The 21,232-nt window shown below is 48.7% G+C and overlaps 2 protein-coding genes and 2 long non-coding RNA genes across 4 annotated transcripts; 3 read left to right on the top strand and 1 right to left on the bottom strand.

Moving 5' to 3' along the window:
- The first annotated feature begins 1,133 nt into the window (after positions 1-1,133).
- Positions 1,134-8,651, top strand: LOC122393818. Its single transcript, XR_006258758.1, has 3 exons — positions 1,134-1,482; positions 1,641-1,871; positions 8,250-8,651. It is a non-coding gene; the product is annotated as an uncharacterized LOC122393818 (long non-coding RNA).
- On the top strand, positions 1,878-8,651 carry LOC122393817. Its single transcript, XM_043390218.1, has 2 exons — positions 1,878-8,439; positions 8,598-8,651. Exon 1 carries the CDS (start codon positions 2,457-2,459, stop codon positions 7,932-7,934), a length of 5,478 nt encoding a protein of 1,825 aa, XP_043246153.1. The 5' UTR covers positions 1,878-2,456; the 3' UTR covers positions 7,935-8,439; positions 8,598-8,651.
- Positions 8,652-13,446: 4,795 nt separating this feature from the next.
- LOC122393816 lies at positions 13,447-15,679 on the bottom strand. The gene is made up of 2 exons (XR_006258757.1): positions 15,235-15,679; positions 13,447-15,051 (listed from the first exon to the last, which is right to left on the bottom strand). It is a non-coding gene; the product is annotated as an uncharacterized LOC122393816 (long non-coding RNA).
- A 404-nt stretch (positions 15,680-16,083) lies between these two features.
- LOC122393815 (galactoside alpha-(1,2)-fucosyltransferase 2-like) lies at positions 16,084-21,031 on the top strand. Its single transcript, XM_043390217.1, has 2 exons — positions 16,084-16,200; positions 20,156-21,031. The coding sequence occupies exons 1-2, from the start codon at positions 16,084-16,086 to the stop codon at positions 21,029-21,031; spliced, it is 993 nt and encodes a 330-aa protein (XP_043246152.1).
- Positions 21,032-21,232: the final 201 nt, after the last annotated feature.

Here is a 21,232-nt window from a genome sequence, read left to right as displayed (position 1 = left end):
GAGCTGCCAGCAAACATAGAAACAATTAGCTATGCTATTCGTTACCAATCTCAGCGCAAACCTCACAACCAAGTCCCTCCAGGAAAACACTGTAGCTGTACAAAAAGGGGCTATTGGTATATTCAGCCCAAATGAACACGACACAAACATACTAGCAAGTATACATGTCTCAACCAAGACTGCCCTGCCAACGGGCCGCCACCCCTCCCCCCGCGCGGCGCAATGGTGTCCCCACCCATTCAATACATCCACCCAGACACCAATGCGCCAAAATAAAACACCCCCTTCCCGAGACCAGCAGACCGAATGGGGGATACAAATTAACACAAAAAGACCTATAGTCGCCGCCAGTGTCGAGACCAGTGGCGGAACCCCTCAAATACGTGCTTGGTTGAAGGTAGGTAATTATTTCCTCAACCTGGCCCGAAGCTTACCAGAAACGCCACGATCCCCTAAAACCTGCCAACATGAATGTGAGCGATACAGCGGTCACCAATGAAGAACAATATTACGGCATTTATACCGAAGCCCTTGCAGCAGGACTAACAACCAGTAGCATTAGCCACTACTGCGATGATAGCCTCCACCAACTAAAGGCCCTCGATATACCCGCCGAAAAAAACAACCATCCATGAGTTCTGAGGCCTCTGACAACAGAAGCTGTATTTTCCTTGACCTTGAACCTATGCACAATGCACATGCCTATCAGCGCGACCATGAATTTTCCCAGAACCTTGGAAGGGGTTATAGAACAGTATCAACGAAGGTCGTTGACAGCCGCCCAGCAAAAAAGGGGAGGGCTCTCGGCCCCCTCCAGGAATCAGCGCTCTAAGCCGCCGTAAGGACACCCGCGCTACCGGGCGTCCTAGCGGCAGCCACCTACGGGTAGACTAGCGAGCCGCCCCGCGGCCGTTGTAGAAGGTGGAAGAAGGGAGCATCCCGAGCAGCACCAGGGGCCGTGAGAAACGGCTTCCCCGGGCAGACTAGCGAGCTGCTTCTTTCTTTTATTATTGCTAATGTTAATTATTGTTAAAGCCGAGTATCTTTTTATGTTGGCTGCAAAATGGATCTTAATCTGTCGAGTTTTTCTTCTGTTGGCAGGTATCTTATGTTAACGGCACATGTCTTATATATATTTTTTTAGCGTTTGTCTCGTGAAGTCAGATTTAATTTGCTGATTCAATTGTTGTTTCGTTGGCCAGAGATTATGTTATTTTTCTATAGGTTTTGGTATCGCTTTTTTGTCATTTTTATGTTTTATGCTTTTGCGTCCGTTTACAAAATCACCAAAGGACAGTGAGCGGGTGAGCGGCGCGAAGCGGAACGAACGAACCTGAACGAACGAACGAACCTGTACGAACGAACGAACCTGTACGAACGAACGAACTTATACGAACGAACGAACTTATACGAACGCCAACGAACGAACGTTAAATCGGCGGTGTCAAGTTCTTGCCGGTGGCTGCAGACCTGAAACAATCCGTGAGTTTTCTTTGCGTTTATGTGTTTGTGTGCTATGTGTTTCGTTTTATTTGGTTACTACTTCTATCGTACTTATATTTGGTTACGTCTTATATCGCTACTGACTGTCTTTTTTAATTGTCATACTTATGGACCTGTTGGTGTTTTGTTTCTTGCAGAAAACCGTTTTTAAATACAATGAGTATTGGATCCTGAGGCTCCACCGGTAAAAGTTTTGGATTGGTTTGGTATCGTCTTACTCCGGAAATTAAGAAATCAAGTTGAATCCAATGTTCGTCAGTACGAAAACTGCAAGAAGAATCAACAAGGTGGATTAATTCGATTCTGATCTGTGTGAGAGGCACAGTAAGTTCTGCAAGACCTTCAAATCTATCATCCCAAAATCTAAGGTACAGTGACTTCATATTATATTCTTCGGCGTTCTTCAGCAACCTCACGGCTGTCTTCTGGAACCTGCTGGGTAGGGGTTCGGGCTTCTGTTGTTGGGTCAGCTTAGGCCTCTGTCTGTTGTTGAGCTGGTTTGATTTTCTGTTGTTAACGAATACGATTACGAATTGCGCATTGCGACATAGGGCGAGTAGTGCTACTAAGTACTAACTGATCGGTAGTAAACGAACTTATATGTATGTACACAAGATCGAACAAGATCACGTATTGCTTGATGTTGAGGTCTTGTAATTTCGTTTAACTGAACTTTTAGTAGGTAATTTGCGTGACATGTAATCACGTTCTCACTGTCCTTTTATCCCTTTAGCCCAACCTTTTGTTATTGTTTTTTTTTGTTTTTACGTTTTGTTTTTTCATAATTGCTTTATTCTTAATTCCTTTATTCTCTTTGTCTTGTTATTTTTAACATATTATTAGCACTTATCGGCTAGCCATCTATCGTTTACTATTTCACCATATTTGGCTTAGCATCCATTTTGCAAGTCAGCATACACTGCTACCCGGTGCTATACACCCAACTTTTAAACATGTCGGGAAATTTCAACAATATAACTCGGGGGCAGTTGCGAATACTGCTTGATAAGATGGGACAGGATACACAAGGGACAAAATCTGTTTTGATTGAGAGACTTCAAACTTGCCTAAAGGAAGATAATTCTGCATGCCGCTCAAATAGCCCAGTCGTGCCTTTACAACCGGACGCTGATGACGTGCCAAGGCTTAGCACAAGATCACCATTAAAACCTCCCGATATTTCTGGCCTCGAGGCAGCACGTATTCATTGGGAAGTAAGTTCACAAGCTTCGGCCTCGTCTTCGATAGTCTCCGAAAGAGTACGCCGTGCAGGACTACAGGCTAGGGCATCATATTTAGAGCAGAAACATTTGCTAGATCGCCAAGCGCAGGAACTTAAGGCTAGGCAGGAGATGTTGGAGTTGAAAATGCAAATTGGGGAAGTCAGTGCGAGGGAAGCAGCGTTAGAAAGGGAGGAGGAAGGAATTGCAATGGGTTTTCAGGAAACTGAACGTGATGACGCCGCGTTTCGGGATAACGCGCCAAACATGCAATATGTTTCTCATTCTCCCTCAGCTCATTCGCCCTCAGCAACTAGGGACCACTTAGAGGACGTTCATGCCTCACAGTCAACCCAATCGAACGTGCGTAGCGACATAAATCCTTCTTATGACCTGGCTAGACGACTCCATCTTCCTCCTTTGGAGATTTCAACGTTTGATGGAGATTTAAGTAAATATAAATGTTTCATGCGGGCTTTTAAGTCAAATATTGCTACAAAGGTAGATGATGAAGATGAAAAATTGCATTATTTATACCAATACACTTCCGGACGACCAAGGGAGATTGTCTCCACATGCTTACACCTGCCACCAACGAGAGGGTTCGTGGAAGCGGTAAGTTTGCTGGATAAACGTTACGGGTGTCCGTTTCAGGTGGCGTCGGGTCTGGTCGATACCCTGATACAATGCCCCGCGGTGAGGCTCGATGACGTCCAGGGATTAGAAACGTTTGCTATTCAGTTGAGGGGAACCATGAATGCCTTGTTAAGCCTCCCATGCGGAACGGATTCAGTCGACATCAAAACCGTCCGTTTGCTCTTAGACAAACTGCCTTCGTTTTTTAAGGATAAATGGCGGATCAAAGTCGATGATATTGAACAAACAGAGCAGCGAAAATCAGACTTTAGAGACTTTGTTTACTTCATTGAAAGGGAGGCGCGCATTGCATCCAACCCGTCATATGGGAGACATTTAACAAATGTAACGAAAAATTACCAAGATAGAAAACATGAAAGCAAATATCACGCGAGAGGGACACTTTTAGCCGGTAACGTCAGCTCTCATCACTCCTCGTGTCTTTATTGTCAGCAGGATCATGAAGTCGCCGAGTGTCCCGAGTTGAGAATGCAGAGCAGAGATGTCAAAATGACGTTTATACGGTCAAATAAGCTTTGCTTTGGTTGTTTGTTACCGAATCATTTAAGCAAATATTGTGAAAATAAAAAGATTTGTACAGAATGTGGGAGTCGGCACCCAACTATCCTTCATTTTGACCGAAAACAAACTCCACTCTCAACAGTCACTTTGGGCCATCTTGCATCAAGTGGAGGAGCAAAATTGCAAGTCGTACCAGTGTGTGTTACGTTATTCGGGGTGACGAAGTTCACGTCTGCCTTTTTGGACTCCGGCAGCACACATTCGTTCATTTCAAGAAATTTACTCGCTAGTTTAGGGGTTGAACCAGCCGAAAGTACTTCAATTACTCTTTCTACTATCAACACAGATCACAAATTTGAAACATGCGTTGTTTCGAAGGTTACCATGGAGGATTTACAACACAACAATAAATTAGAACTTCCTCCGTTATTTGTTCTAAATAAGATCCCAGTGTCCATCGAGGATGCCCCGAACGTTAGAGATTTAAACAAATGGCCGTACTTGAGACAAAACGGGGTATACTTAGAAGAAAACTTTAAGCACGACGTAGGCCTTCTACTTGGGAATAATGTGGCGGCGGTGATGGAGCCGTTTGAGGTGGTTCCCAGTCAGAACGGCGGGCCATTCGCCGTGAGAACCAGGTTCGGATGGGTCCTAGGTGGGGTTGATAAGGATTCTCCAGTTCGTCTGAAAGTTAACCAATTGCAAGTGGCTCTTGACGACGTTTATGGTAATAGGGCTGAATATCGGTTGGGTCTGTCCGCAGAAGACATTAGGTGGCACGAAATGGTAAAGGCATCGTGCCAGCTGATAGATGGTCGGTACGAAATAGCCCTGCCGTTTCGTGATCCAAGTCTTAAACTTCCAAACAATAAGTCTGTGGCTTATAGGCGCCTTGTGCAACTGAAGCGCAGATTCGAGAATCAGCCCCATTTCTTGAGAGAATATGCCAAGCAAATTGATAAACTGTTAGACAACGGCTACGCTGAAAGAGCTCCCGATCTCTCGAGCAATGCAGAAGGTAGGATATGGTTTGTGCCCCATCACGGAGTCGAACACCCTGTTAAGAAAGGCAAATTACGCGTTGTTTTTGACTGCGCTAGCTCCTTTCAAGGAAAAAGTCTAAATGAGGAGCTTTTACAAGGACCTGACCTTACCAACACCCTGACAGATGTTCTACTTCGTTTCCGACAAGAACCCGTTGCCTTCATGGCGGACGTCGAGGGTATGTTCTTACAGGTGAGGATTCCCGAGAAACAACGTGATTTTTTGCGTTTCCTATGGTGGCCCAATGGAAACATCGCCTCGAATCCTAAGGAATATAGGATGACAGTTCATCTTTTTGGCGCTGTTTCCTCTCCTAGCTGTGCAAATTTTGCGCTTCGTCGCACCGCTCTAGACAATGAACGGTTGTACGACCCATTGGTGTCTAGGACAGTTCTTAATAACTTTTATGTGGATGATTGTCTTGCATCGACTGGAAAAGAAGATGTTGCTGTGAAGCTGGCATCTGATCTTAAGCAATTGTGTCTGAGAGGTGGATTTAATCTCACCAAGTTTGTTAGCAATAGCGTTACAGTTTTGAAATCCATTCCAGAAGTTGACTACTCGCCCGGTATCCAAACACTAGATTTGAAATCAGATACTTTGCCTTCTGAGCGAGCCTTAGGCGTTGGCTGGAACGTTCGTTCTGATCGCTTAGAATATCAAGTTGACTTGCAAAAATTTCGGGGCAAGCCTGTCACAAGACGAGGGCTTCTGTCCGCCACAGCAGGTCTTTATGATCCACTGGGGCATGTTGGTCCGTATGTAATGCGGGCCCGAATGCTCTTACAAGAGCTGACTCGCCTTCGTTTAGGTTGGGACGATGAGGTGCCATCCCACTACCACAGACAGTGGAAGCAATGGTTAGCAGATCTAGAATGTCTATCCCAGTATAGTCTTCCCAGGTGCATATGTTTCGGTGGCCTTTCCTCTGCCGTCCTCCTCGAGCTGCATCACTTTTCGGATGCCAGCGAAAGGGGGTACGGGGTGGCCTCGTACGTGCGAGCCGTCAATGGAGACGGTCAACTGTCTTGCAATCTTTTGGTCAGCAAATCCCATTTAGCACCAATTAAGCCTCTCAGTATCCCAAGGCTGGAGCTTTCTGCTGCAACACTAGCTGTCAAAGTCAATTTAGAAATACAAAGAGCGTTTCCATTCGATTTTAAGCCAGACATCTTCTTCTGGACTGATAGCACTACAGTGTTGAAATATATACAGAATGAGGCAGCGCGATTTCATGTGTTCGTGGCAAATCGTTTGGCAGTTATACGAGACGGCTCTTCAATAGACCAATGGCGATGGGTTCCTTCGGAGTTAAACCCAGCCGACATTTTGTCACGCGGGTGCGATGGAACTACCCTTCTCAAAGAGTGTATGTGGCGTCAAGGTCCATCGTTTCTACTTGAATCACGGGAGAAATGGCCCCGATTCCCTGTCTTAGAAGATAATGCAGAGGACCCTGAACTAAGAGTGACCACTGTTGCATTAAACAGCCGAACAGAAAATGAAACAAAGATTCAAAAGAATTCGAGCATTCAAAAATTGATTGATCATTATTCCTCGTGGCAGCGTTTGAAGAGAGCAGTTGCGTGGGTACGACGCGTTATAGACACATTGGCTGGTAAACAGAAATCAGCACGAGCATCAGAGCTGACTGTAACAGAGCTAAAGTCAGCCGAGAATATTATCATCAGGGAACTTCAGGGTCAGTACTATGCGGAGGAGGTAGAGAATCTGAAAGCAGGACGGGAAGTGCGGCGGTCCAGCAGCCTTGTGTCTTTGGACCCCACGTTGGAGGATGGTCTTCTGAGAGTAGGAGGTCGTTTAGGGCACGCGATGGGCGTGGCCTATGAAAGTAAACATCCTTTGATCATTCCAAATAAAGGGCGAATTCCGGAATTAATCATACGGGATATTCACGAGAGGATTGGCCATGCAGGTCGTCAATGTGTCCTGGCGGAATTGCGTAAGAGCTTTTGGCTAATCAAAGCCAATACGGCGGTTAGGAGATGTCTCCACCAATGCCTCCGCTGCCGCAGGCTTTTTCGTACTACGGAGACGCAAAAAATGGCTGATTTGCCTGCAGATCGAATACAGCAAAGTGAGCAGCCATGGGTGAGTACCGGGGTAGATTATTTTGGACCATTCTATACCAAGAGAGGGCGTGGGCAGGTCAAACGTTACGGTGTCATTTTTACATGCTTGGCCATTCGCGCCGTCCACCTGGAAGTAGTCGAAATTTTGTCGTCTGACTCTTTTATATGCGCCCTCAAGCGCTTCGCGGCCAGGCGGGGCTCACAAATAAGAATCATGCGTTCTGACAACGGGACAAATTTTGTGGGAGCGGATCGTGAGCTGAAAAAAGAGCTCGAGTTTCTTGTTCAGCATGAGGCCCAAATTCGGAGAGACTTGATAAATCGAGGTATTGAATGGCGTTGGAACCCCCCTGGTGCCTCTCACTTCGGAGGCGCATGGGAGCGATTGATTAGGAGTGTTCGTAAGATACTGAGCGGTTTACTCAGGGAGCAAACATTTACTGACGAAACACTAACCACATTCCTTTGTGAAGTGGAAAGCATTATGAATAATCGACCCTTGGTACCAGTGACAAGTGACCCTCGAGACGACCTGCCGCTAACGCCCAATCACTTGCTGCATTTACGTTCTGTTTTGCTACCAGCCTCAATGGTGACAGATATAGATGCGTTTAGCAAAAAGAACTGGAAACGAGCATCGTTCCTTGCAGAGCAGTTTTGGCGACGTTGGCGTGCGGAATATCTCCCATTACTTCAGCCAAGGGCCAAGTGGTCAAGGCTCCAGACAAATTTGCAGGTAGGCGATGTGGTGCTTATTGTTGACAGTTCAGTCCCGCGGGGTGTGTGGCCTCTTGGCTTGATAGAAGAGGTCAGAACAAGCACTGACTCGAGGGTACGATCCGTCAAAATCCGGTGTAAAGGTACCACGATTTGGCGGCCTGTTCAAAAGCTAGTTAAAATCACGGAAAGTTAAAAATCTCTCAATCTGAATAAATTTGATCCCATAGTATCAAATGGGCCGGGTGTTAAAGCCGAGTATCTTTTTATGTTGGCTGCAAAATGGATCTTAATCTGTCGAGTTTTTCTTCTGTTGGCAGGTATCTTATGTTAACGGCACATGTCTTATATATATATTTTTAGCGTTTGTCTCGTGAAGTCAGATTTAATTTGCTGATTCAATTGTTGTTTCGTTGGCCAGAGATTATGTTATTTTTCTATAGGTTTTGGTATCGCTTTTTTGTCATTTTTATGTTTTATGCTTTTGCGTCCGTTTACAAAATCACCAAAGGACAGTGAGCGGGTGAGCGGCGCGAAGCGGAACGAACGAACCTGAACGAACGAACGAACCTGTACGAACGAACGAACCTGTACGAACGAACGAACTTATACGAACGAACGAACTTATACGAACGCCAACGAACGAACGTTAAATCGGCGGTGTCAAGTTCTTGCCGGTGGCTGCAGACCTGAAACAATCCGTGAGTTTTCTTTGCGTTTATGTGTTTGTGTGCTATGTGTTTCGTTTTATTTGGTTACTACTTCTATCGTACTTATATTTGGTTACGTCTTATATCGCTACTGACTGTCTTTTTTAATTGTCATACTTATGGACCTGTTGGTGTTTTGTTTCTTGCAGAAAACCGTTTTTAAATACAATGAGTATTGGATCCTGAGGCTCCACCGGTAAAAATTATTATTGTTATTATTGTTATTATTGTTATTATTATTGTCATTATTATTGTTATTATTGTCATTATTATTGTTATTATTGTTATTATTTTGGCGCCGTCCCCCCAAAAAAGCATGGTAACCCAATGGTTGTTAGGCAACTGACAACAGAGGCCACAGTTACCGTTACGTGTACCTTAATCCCTGTGATATGCGTGGCAATGATAACGACCATGAATGTTACCTAAAACTTTGCAAAGGTTAAAACAGTGACCACGAAACTATAGGTAATCAGGTCATAGATAGCCGACCAGCAAAAGGGGAGAGCTCTCAACGCCCGCCGGCATCCACATTCAAAACCGCCGGAATGACGCCTGCGCTACCGGCGTCCTGGCGGCAGCCACCAACGAGCAGACGAGCAAGCCGCCCCGAGGCCGTTGTAGAAAAACACATCCCCGGCAAACTAGAGAGCTGCCCAGAGGCCGTTGAAGAAGGGGACTACCACGGGCAGACTTGCGACTAGCGAGCTACACCCGAGGCTGTTGCAGGAGGGGACGCCCGCGGGCAGACTAGCGAGCCGCCCCGAGGCCGTTGTAGAAGGGGGCACCCCCGGGTAGACTAGCGAGCTGCCCCGAGGCCGTTGTGAAGGACACCCCCAGGCAGACTAGCGAGCTGTCCCGGGGTCGTAGAAGGGGACACCCCCGGGCAGACTAGCGAGCTGCCCCGGGGTCGTTGTAGAAGGGGACACCCCCGGGCATGGACTAGCGAGCTGCTCCGATGCCTTTGTAGAAGGGGACACCCCCGGGCAGACTAGCGAGCTGCCCCGAGGCCGTTGTGAAAGGGGCACCCCCGGGCAGACTAGCGAGCTGTCCCGGGTTCGTAGAAGGGGACACCCCCGGGCAGACTAGCGAGCTGCCCCGAGGCCGTTGTAGAAGGGGACACCCCCCCCCCCCGGGCAGACTAGCGAGCTGCCCCGGGGTCGTTGTAGAAGGGGACACCCCCGGGCAGACTAGCGAGCTGCCCCGAGGCCGTTGTAGAAGGGGCACCCCCGGGCAGACTAACGAGCTGCCCCGAGGCCGTTGTAGGAGAGGATATCCCCGGGCAAACTAGCGAGCTGCCTCGGGGTCGTTGTAGAAGGGGATACCCCCGGGCAGACTAGCGAGCTTCATCCGGGACTTGTAGAATTGGGCATCCCAAGATTCTCCAAATGTTTAGGGCAATTACCCGACCTGAATACCAAAATACACGCTGTTGAAATCTGATAGTATCCGCATCCCCCCGCCACGGGCAACAAGCTTGCCTTCCCGCTAAGCTCCGGATTGATCAGGGACCAAAAGACCGGCATACAGACAGCCCCTACGCTGTAAACAGGCCAATATGGGTAAAAATTGCCGTAGCTTCCCAGCTCGACACGTTTTGGAGGTGTTTACTGCCTCCAAACGCCGAGCTGCCTCAATGTCACCCATAGAAGGTACAGTAACTCACCCACCAACCAATCATAGGCAGGTCCTGAGTGACAAGAGTACATAACCTGAGTACACACACCAGGTTGCTATCATAAAAATGTTAGAAATTACTCGTAACATCGTATGGTAAAATTAAAATTCCAACCACTCAATGACCCCCGGTGACGCCGACAACGCGAGCAGCGACCGCGCGCGACCCCTGACAGCGCGCCTCCGAATAAATTAATAAAAAATATATAACGCTTGGAAAAAGGCCATACATCACAAAAACAGCTCACCTCCCAAAGGGTACGCTCACTACGCCAACCCCTACGCCAGTATCAGTTGTCCTGTATGGGAACCACGTTTCAACCATAGCCAGGCATAACCAACGACAACTCTACAAACTCAACTCCCAACCCTCAACACCAACACCACCGGTTAACACCGGCCCACCTCAGTGGCCACTCAACACCTAAGCCGGCCAGGTCGCGCGCTTGGAGCTGCTACCCCTTGGAAGAATGAGCTGAATCCACTCAAACGGAGTGTAGAATGCCAATGTCCAGCGTTCTAAGCAAAAGCAAAAAGGTATAACAAATTCCATCTAAAGTGATCAAGTACCTACCTACCGGAGCAATACGTAAACCCCCCAGTTACTTAAATATCCTGGGCAACATTTGGTGTTGACCAGTGAAGCGCCATCAATAAATTGTTTTTTATATTGTTTGTTTGTTTTTATTTTTACTATACAATTCTTTTAGTTTTTTTTTATTTCATATACCTACATTTTTTATACCTAACCCCCATTTACCCAAATAACCTAAGCGCAATTGACGTTGACCAGTGAAGCGCCATAAACTACTATTAAAACTCATCGCTCCGACAGCACCACGCCACTATAGCTGAGCCCGCCATTCACGGGGTGCGCTCACCATGGCAAACCTTATGCCAGTAGCCGTTTACCTGCATGGGAACCAAGGTTCAACCATAGCCAGGCATAGCCGGACAACTCTACAAATTCAACCACCGCTCACAACACCATCACCACATCATTGGTGAACCGCACTGGCCCACATCAGTGGCCACCCAACACGTAACCCGGCCAGGTTCTGCACTTGGAGCCGCTATCCCGTGAAAAAATGAGCTGAATTCACCCATACAGAGTGTGGAACGGCTAAGTCCAGCGATCTAAGAGAAGAAAACAATAAGACCCCTAGTTTGTAAATGATGAGTTGTAACCGATGAGTTTTTTTTTTTTAACCTACCCCTCCCAGAACAAATTAATATTTTAACTGGAAATAAACCATACCCAGCCATAAACCACTCCAAATAACTCCGCAACTAGCCCACTTTCCACCTCTTACTAACCATACACCCGGACCAGTTAGGCATCCCACCAACCCCTCCATTATTAACAAATTGCATACGAACTTTATCAGCCATCAAAGTATAAAAAACAATCAACGTCCTTGCAAAAGCAATATTGCATACAGAACACACATTAATTATTGAAAAATACTTCTTAGCGAAAGAACCCACAAAAAAAAACTGAATTTCATACTCCCTTTGCTCTGCGACGGTTGCACTAGATCGCCAAAAAAACACGGCCAAGGCGGCCACAACCGAGCTGCGACCATCTGGACAGCTCAACACTCAGTCAGTACTGAGTGAGTGACGTCAACCCTGATGCTGGCGAGGGGTACCAGTGCCCAAAAATTTGTTGATTAAGGCATGGGAAACGTCACCCAAATGAAAATCACTGTTCACTCGCCTCCAATTTTTAATAGCCCATTTTCCACTCCCATTTTTACCCAGAAAAAGCGTTCGCATGGATGGATAGCCATTTTACTTCCCACATTATACCAGCCTTTTATGAAATTTTGCCGCGCATCCTTTTTCACTCTTTTTAGGCCTTATTTGACCATCAATTTTCCACCCCACACTATTCCTTTTTGGTGAGAAATTTTCATAGACCCGGGAACAGGGGGGGGCAGCGGGGGTGCTTGCCCCCCCCCCCCCCCCCCCCCAACTTGAGCCGTGGGGGCGTCGCCCCCTCAACATTGAGGCAGAGAGAAAGGACCTTTCCTCCCTTTTCCGGACTTCTTTCCTTCTTGTTTCCTTTATATATCTTATCAGGACACGGCCTTTCCTTGCCATCTGAATGGTTTCTGCCGATACAGTATCGATTTGATATCTGCTATTGTCATCCCACTGGTTTGGGCCTGATTGATTGGTAGTTTGGCAGGTCAGCTTTTACATACATATACTGGACCATTTTGAGCCAACCCTGAGAAATACATAACGTACAACGGTGGTAAAATCGTTGCTATAGGTATAACACAGTTTACCCGCTCCGGGTGTGAGGGAGGGGTGTGGGGCAATGAGTGCACTGACGTGGCGCCCACGGAAGGCCGGTAGGGATTAAAGCTCAGCGACACCTTGGGCCTGTATGGCGCCTCCGGTTATCGGTAGCATCCTCAGAATCACCGGCGTAGGGCCCTTAGAGCCGCCGGTAAGGGGCCCGTAGAGGCACCGGTGTGGGACTGTCATGCAGGTGCCGGTGCGGGCGCTGAGAGGCACCAGTGTGACTCTCTCAGAGGCGCCGGTGAGGGTCCTACAGGCGTTGCTGTGGGCCCTCATAGACGCTGGTGTGGAGCAGTTACAGACTGGTGTGGGACCTGAGCTGCTGACGCGAACCCTCTACAAGCCGGCAGGGGGTTCTCAGTGACCGGCAAGAGGCCCCTGTCACCGGTGTGGGGCCCTCAGAAGTCACTAGTGGGTGGTCCCTAGATGCGCACTGCGCAGGTGTTTGGTAGGGATTCGAGTCCTCACTCTCAGAGCCGCCGATATAGGGCTTTAATAGGCACTGGTGTAGGCACTCAGAGTTGGAGGCGTGAAACCCTCAGAGACACCGGTGTGGGTCCTCATAAGCGCCGATGAGGGCCCCCACAGTTGCCGTTATTGGGCCCTCAGAAAAATAATTGTGGGACCATGACTCAGAGGCCGGAGTGGGGCCTTAAGGAGATCTTAGTGTGGCAATTTAGGGCCCATGCGGTGCTCTAACGAGCCGAATGGGGCCCTCCCGAGTCGAAATATGGCCATCGTTAAGCCTCAGATCAAATGGTGCCGCAGGGCCCCCCGGACCCGAGGGTCCCTGTGAACCCGATTGGGGGGGGGGGGAGTGCGTGTTCCCTTAGACCCCTAGCTACGCCACTGTTTCATATGCATCAAGTCAGGTATTTTAGGCTCGCCTCCCCCCCCCCCCCCCCCCCAACTTGAAAATCGTTCCCGGGCCCCCAGGAATTTTCCTCAGACACCCCAGCCAAAATACAATTTAGGGACACCGAGGGGTACCCCAGTCCTAACAACGTATACTGACTAAATCCTTTTTACCTATTATTGATAGCACCTGACCTGTATTGTTCATTTGCTGATTGCAGGAGAAAGGTCATCCCATATCCTATAGCGACAAGTAGAAAAAAAAAATCAAAGAAACAGACTGCTTTGAATATAGTTATAGACGATTTAACAAGCCTCAGCAGCAGCAGCAAACCAAGGTTGAAAACACGTTGAACTTAGAGTTGACTAGATTTCATTTTTTTTTTTTAATACCTTCAGGCCTCGTAACGATTTTATCAGAATTTTATTACTATCTTACTTTCCACCAGCATTGCCCCTCATGTTCCTATTGGTGGAACCAAATATCCCCACAAAAATGCCGATATCGCCCATGCCCAAGCGTTCACTATCTACCCTATCGGGTCCCCCTAGAACCTCCATTAACAGATATGTACCGGGCCCGGCATACATGGAACAACGTACCTTTCAAAACCCCGGCCACCTTGGCCTATACCTGACGATGTCCCGTAAGACCTGCTAGGCAGCACGGGCAGCACCACTGGAGCTAGATGAGCTGGGAGGGGTCGGAACTCCCTCAGCTGACGCGGGAGCTGTGAAGAAATCCTCCAGCGGCCAAAGAAGACTCTGGCCCAGCGGGCCGGCCCCGCCGAGTGTGCCGATCCGTCGCCGTTCAGAGTCGGATGCCAACCACCCACCAAGCCATGGAAGAAAAAAACGGATTGTGTCACATAACCATTTTTAGCCGAAAGCTCGTATCAAAGGAGGGTATCGGGAGGGATTATACATACTGGAGCCATTTATCTGACAATGCGCGCGATGACACATCGGCAGGATATGCATATTGCATACCAACATTACCATGATGATTGATGTCGCTTATGCATGCCTAGGCAATGCTCTATTTATTGACCACGACAAAAAGGCACCTTACTCTGGCAAAAAAAAAAACGATTCACAAACGCCACTACCATAAAAAAAAAACTGAAAACAGTTAACTCGCACCTCAATGTAGAGTGAGAGCAAAACAATCACGGGCTACCATAAAACTGCATCGTTATAGAAAATGGCATACCTAATGCAGTCTTTAAATATGAGGGTGAAAACTTCCTTTGGGTACTATCCTGTAACTTACTATATTATCGCCAGTGCATCCAAACTACCTAACATAATTTCCCATCTAATCTAAAATATCCTAGTCCCGACTCCCGAGACTTACCACACAAGTGGTTTCCACTATCACCTCTGCACCTCCGTACCTATATCACCCACTTAACCTTTCACTCCAACCTAACCAGGTAACAATACCATTTTAGACCAATACCATTGCATTGGGTATCATTAGCATGAACTCCATTTACCCTCTCAAGTCTCACCTGGTAGTTGGTACCCTTATCAACAATCCCTAACCCACTAATGAAAACCCCGCTCGGACACGCTCGGACAGAGCCAACATCACCAGCAGCTCATTCTCCACGGGGTACGCCCACCTGGCACACCTTACGCCAGTAACCGTTCACCTGTATGGGAACCACAGTTCAACCAAACCAGGCACCACCAAACGGCAATTCTACCAACTCTCTGCACAACCACCGGCCAACACCACGTGGCCACCAAACCCTACGCCGGCCAGGCCCACCTGGCCCACCTGGGCGTACCTCCACGGGGTACACCCACCTGGCACACCTTACGCCAGTAACCGTTCACCTGTATGGGAACCACAGTTCAACCAACACCAGGCACCACAAAACGGCAATTCTGCCAACTCCAACCACCGGCCAACACCACGTGGCCACCAAAAACCCCACGCCGGCCAGGCCGTGCACTCTGAGCTGCTACACCGAGAAGCATGAGCTGATTTCACTCACACTGAGTGTAGGATGGTAAAGTCCGGCGTTCCGTTCCAGGGAAGAAGAAAAAAAAACAGTTTCAGCTATGTTACACATAGCAAGAACCTACACCCAATCTCCCAAAATCTGAAAAACACCACCAAGCAAATTAGCAGTCCATGTTTCATTCTTTTATCCAACCTTCAAAGAACCTATAATACCAGGCATTTGCCGACCCATTGCTCATCGACCCCTTTCTTACCTCGATAGCACAACATAAGCACAAAAATAACCAAACCTCATGCCGAAAATAAAAACAAACAACTAACAAACAACAAACCAGTAAAAATAAACATAAAAAACCCGAAAGGAAAAACATCCTCGTCAATCAATATAACAACGATATAAAACCGAACTTATACTCCCCTTGATGTCTTCCAGTTTCCACTGAACACGACCGCAGTAAACGCAAAAACATTTCAGAGCGAGAACACTGCTGACTTGCGTCAGACCGGGCGGCTTAGAACAGAGTGACCGCGCAAATGCACTCAAACCCCGCGCCGTCACCGTCACGTGACACGAGTCGCTCCACCAATCAGAGGAGGCCGCCGCCTTAGCGGCCTTGCCGCCCGGGGGCGCAGGCGGCCGCCCGCCTGCCGCCGAACGCTGCTCGCCGAGGCCGGCCCGGCTCCGGGGCCGCCCCAGAGAAGACGCTCGTAGTGTCGCGGAAAAACCGGTTATATCTTGTCATATATAACCGGGCGTATATTACAACGCGACCAAGGGCGGAGTCGATGTGATCGACTCAATGATCGAGAGATACATGGGGAAGCCGCCACTCCGTCGCTGGCCAACGGCAGTGTTCTTCTTCATGCTGAGCGTGGCCCAGGTCAACAGCACCACCATCCTGCTGATGAACCGAGGCCAGGGTGCGGCGGAGGTGAGCAACGGCGTGCGTCGAAGAATGATATTCGACCTAGGTCAGAGTCTGGCTAAACCAAGACTACAGGAGCGAACGGCCAATCCTGTTGGCCTGAACAGCGGCACACTGTCAGCGATGGCCTGTGTCACGGGCGCTCCAGCCCCTCGCCAGACACACACCAGGCCAGCGCGAACGTCGAGGGGCCGCTGTGTCAAGTGCCTAGGAGAGCTGATCGGCTCTGCAGGATTCCGGGAGAAGAAGAACAGGCTCACCAAGAAGCCGCCATGTGAAATGTGTGGAAACTATGTGTGCGGAACGCACAGCAAAATGGTGTGCACCAGCTGTGTCAATGAGTAGATGGTGTGATGCGTATGACCTCAACCTATACAAATGGCTTGAGAAATGTGGAATTGGGTCGTACTGTGCAAATAGTGCGTGTCACTATTTTCGCGCTGTGTTACTTGGTGTATAACCAAATCATCGCTATTGTGCAATGTGTCGCTGTGTGTGTGTGCTAGGACGCAAAACTGTTTTGTGTCACGAAGATCAAGTTAGTCATGAAAATCGCGTTTCATTTTACGTGAATTCCTGTTATGCAATACATAAAGAAGCGAAAAATCTGAGTATCTAAAGTCACGGAGTTTTGATACTCTTTTGACTGCCCTGTAAGACTGCCAGTGTTGATTTTCTGGGACTATTGGAAAGCAGCATGTTTTTTTTTTGTCCGCTTCGATCGACGCTGAATGAAAATTTGCATATTTTATCAATCTTGCTGTTGCCTGGCACAAAAAAAGAAGCCTCACATAAGAAGATGCTCATCACCATCGTATTCTACGTCGAAAATTACCCATAGAACATGTGTCATACGGCTTAGGCGTAATTTGTTATCTAAACCAAAGTGACCTCAAATTCGTGACCTGAAATTGACCTTGACCTCTGTTTGTGTGAGCCTGACACTCACACGGTAACAATACGATACCTTTCGAACAATCCTGGCATGTTTTGCCAAACGAGCTATGCAACATCACGTTTCTAAGCCGATATTAGTAAAAACCTTTTTTTGTGCATTTGACCTGACCCTGACCTGACCCGTGACCTTGAAAACAAATTTTAAGGTAATCATCAGAAGCGCCTCATTGCGTTCTTTCGTTTGCCGGGTCGCGCGTTTCGCTGCGTCTATTGGTTCTCGAGTTATCGGCTGGGGGCGTTTAACGCCCCCCCCCCCAGCAAATGGCGGGTGGCGAAATACCCCAGCAACTGCCGGGTTAAGCCAGCTAAAAAGTATATCATTCGACGCGCCTTGACGTGCTGAGTTCACTGGTGCTTTTCTTTTTGTTCTATCTTAATTAGATCAAAAGTTATAAGCGAAAACCTTTTGACCTGTTCTTAGCGAAATTTTACTTTTATACCCCAAAAAAAACCCTAAATATTGACCTAGAGCAACCACATTTGCACAGGGGCGAGAACTCAAGGGGACCCACCTACTTACCAAATTTGGTGTTTCTAGGTGCCATACACTGTAAAAAAAGTTTAGCATTTGGGGTACTAACGGCTGCTATTCGTAGCACCTTTTAGCGTCAAAAGAACCCTACGACGTATTTACAAAGAAGCATGGTGCTAATACTGTGCTAATGATAGCTAACATTCCCATCAAATATTATAAGTTTAGATCACCTATTCTTCTACTGAGCTTAACGTCTACTTCTGCTAGTACCCAGTCCATCAGTGAGTGCTCTTTCAAGCTGGATTTCTAATTAGAACCATTTTAAGTGTTTTAGAAGTTGGTAATGCTGAATATGGTGCTTACGTTAGTATCACAATAGAACCGGACATGCTTACAGAGGAAACAAATTTGAAATTGGCGCTAAAGAAAGTAGCTAAGCCCTGCTTTACAAATCTCTGGGAGTCTTATCACCAGCCCTTTAGCACGTTTTGACGGCGCAGAGCGATATGCGCATGCGCGTGCCAGCTGTTTCCGGCCACGTGTTGCGCCATTTTAGTGGAGTCCGTTGGTCGTGGTGGGAGTGTGTGCACGTGCTCCGGTATATGAAGTGAAATGAAGTGAAGTGAAGTGCTCCGGGCACATGCCACCGAGTGATAGCTCTGGAATGATAGCTTAAATCAGCTATTATCGGTGGAATCCGTCGTGCGTGGCATGGGAGTGCGTGCCCCTGCTCCGGGAGGCAGTGAGGTGGAGGGAAGTGCAGTGCAGCAGTGCAGTGAAGTGAAGTGAAGTTCTCCGGGGCCGGGTGGTACATGAGCATTTGCCACCGACACATGCCACCGACACCGACGTTGATCGACTTTGGTGAGTCTGACACGTTGTATCTTTTGACATTATCTTATATTGTTTAAGTGCTTCATCTTCCGACTTTGGCAAATCGCGCTTCTTGGTCTGAAGGAAAGTTGTGTTGTTTGCGAAAATAGCTCCCAACAGAAAAAAAAAATCTTGGAACTGATCCAGTTTTTTTTTGCTCCAGGCATGGGGCCTGGTCAGTTCTTCCGTCGACTACCACTTACAATGGAGGACAACTACGACAACAACACGGGGTCTCCGGTTCCGTCTATCACTAAACGCCGTCTGGTCGTGGATGAGGTCGAACTTATGGCCATGAACGGAACGTTGGTTCAACGCCCCCCCCCCCCCCCCCGCCTCCCCCAGTCGATCTCGCGTTAATCGTCGGTCACTGCGAGTGTGCAGGTATATGAGCGACCTTTCGTTATTTCCCGTGCGTTTGTTTGTGTATATATTTACATTTGTTTTTCATGCAGATGATATGAAGTGTTAATAAATGTTCCATTATTATTTTTTAATTTTATAATGTGTTGGATGATTGAAAGATGCACTTACACGGGAATATTGCAGAATGCAAAACACAATCATTGAGACTTGTAGTTATCACTTATCTAGGATATAACCTTTTTTGCACGTTTTTTCGGCCTTACACAATTTCCTTTTTGGTAATTGATTAGTCCTTTTTGCAGTAACTAGTGAAAGTATGTGCTGCTAAAGAAAGCAGTTTTTGCGAACTTTTCATGTGCAGCAGCTTTAACTAGTATAGATATTCTACTTTCAGCCCCAATGCTTTCGTTAGCATTATTCTACTTGTCGTGGGGTAACAATAGCGCTAAAACGGTTCATATGTGAGTACGGAAGGTACTAACTGCATGCTATTCTTAGCACCTTTTAAAGTTTAGCACCGCTAGGGTACTGAAAATTGGTCTAGCAGGTGTAGGGTACTACATTTAGTACACGGGTGCTAAACAAATATGGGTACTTATATTAGCACCTTGATACTAAACTAGATCTCAGTTAAGTACGAATAAAATGCTTAGCTTAGCACCGCTAGGGTACTGAAAATTAGTCAATTGAAAAGTACCTCTATGGTGCTAAACTTTTTTTTACAGTGTAGGAGCCAATCGCGAGGGGGGTCGCATCGACCCCCCCCCCCTGCCAGGCCGTGTTATGAAAAATGCCCTGCCAGGGCGAGCGTTAAGGTGAGTCGGACAGTGTCGACAGCTGGTCGGATAGGCAGTACTTGTCGTGGTATCGGTATCAAAGTCCACTTGCAATCGGCACTATCACTCCGTCACACTGCCGCTGCTGGCTAACTTTCAATTGCACAGTCACTCAGGTGCGGGGAGTGGGGTGAGGAGAGCCGCCTGCGCTTCCGCACGCGCGCAGCGCTGGGACTGAACTGGGACTGGGACTGAAAAGTGATAGTGGGTAGTGAGCAGTGACAAGAGTGGTGGCCAGTGTTACATTCGCAGTGTCTGGTTTCGTCTTCCCCAGGTATGCTAGATAAGACATAATAGGACAGCTATGAACGTAAATGGTGCCGCTGTCATGTGGTCTACTTGGCGACATATTCGCTACACCGTGGTCTGCCTGACCATGGTGGGAGTCTGCCTGGTCTTGTGGACGTCCACAGCGCTGGACCCCAGCCGCCCGCCAGAGCCCGGCTGTCCCCAGGGTCGTTTTGTCACCATCAACGCCGGTGGTCGGCTGGGAAACAAACTGTGCCAGTACTGCTCGCTGTGGGCGCTACAGCGTGACTCGGCAGCTGCCCGACCCGCCTGGATCCTCCCCGAGATGGAGCGTTCGCTCGGGTCGCTATTCGCCGGCCTGCAGCTGCCCACGCTGCCCGCACGCTGCCTGGAACGGCATCAGGTGCCGTGGTACGACCCGATCCTGCACCCCTGGAGCAGCGCGGCATTCTGGCAGGTGTCCTACTTCCAGTACGTGAAGACCGGTGGCGGACCACCGCATCGCCCCCTGCTGCTGCTCAACAGCCCGTGCGACATGATGCACTTTGATCAGCACCGTACGGAGCTGCTGGAGCAGCTGCGTCTCCGTCCGGAGGTCCGGGACGAGGCGCAGCGCCGGCTCCGGCTGCACACGGACTTCCAGTGTCGCCGCCCGCCCGGCTGCACGTTCATCGGTGTCCACGTGCGGCGCACCGACTACGCCAAACAGGTGCAGCTCATGTACGACGGCACGCTGGTGGGTGAGGCTTACCTGATGCGGGCACTGCAGCTCTGCCGCAGACGCTACCGACGGCCCGTCTTCGTCGTCTGCAGCGACAACCTGTCCTGGGTGCGGCAGCGGCTGCGAGGGCCCGACATTGTGATCGCCGGCTCCAGCGGTGACGGCTCGGCCGGCCGCGACATGGCGCTGCTGGCCCAGTGTAACCACACTGTGGTAACGCACGGCACCTACGGCTACATGTCGGCCTACCTGGCGCAGGGCGACGTGCTGGCACCCACCGGCTTCGGGCGGCGAGACGCCTTCCTCGCCGAGGCTATGACGAAGAGGGGCCTCAACATAACGGCTGTGCAGGCGTTTTAAGGAGATACAGGGTGCTCGGCACTCTGCTGACCAGCGCGTGCCGTCTATGTAGAGCAACTGCTCTATATGAGCCCCTTTGCTTCGGGCCACCGCCGGCAGACGGACCGTGGCATGTGAAATCCCACAATGCCCCGTGCACTGGGGATCCCACCGCCTAAAAAAAGTTCGGACCATGCCTCTGCACAGCAAGAAAGTAATGGT

Source organism: Amphibalanus amphitrite, unplaced genomic scaffold, assembly GCF_019059575.1.
Source record: "Amphibalanus amphitrite isolate SeventyFive unplaced genomic scaffold, NRLGWU_Aamphi_draft 000555F_arrow, whole genome shotgun sequence".
Classification (NCBI taxonomy): domain Eukaryota; kingdom Metazoa; phylum Arthropoda; class Thecostraca; order Balanomorpha; family Balanidae; genus Amphibalanus; species Amphibalanus amphitrite.
The sequence above is the reverse complement of the archived record's forward strand: the minus strand, read 5'-3'. Positions and strand labels throughout refer to the sequence as shown.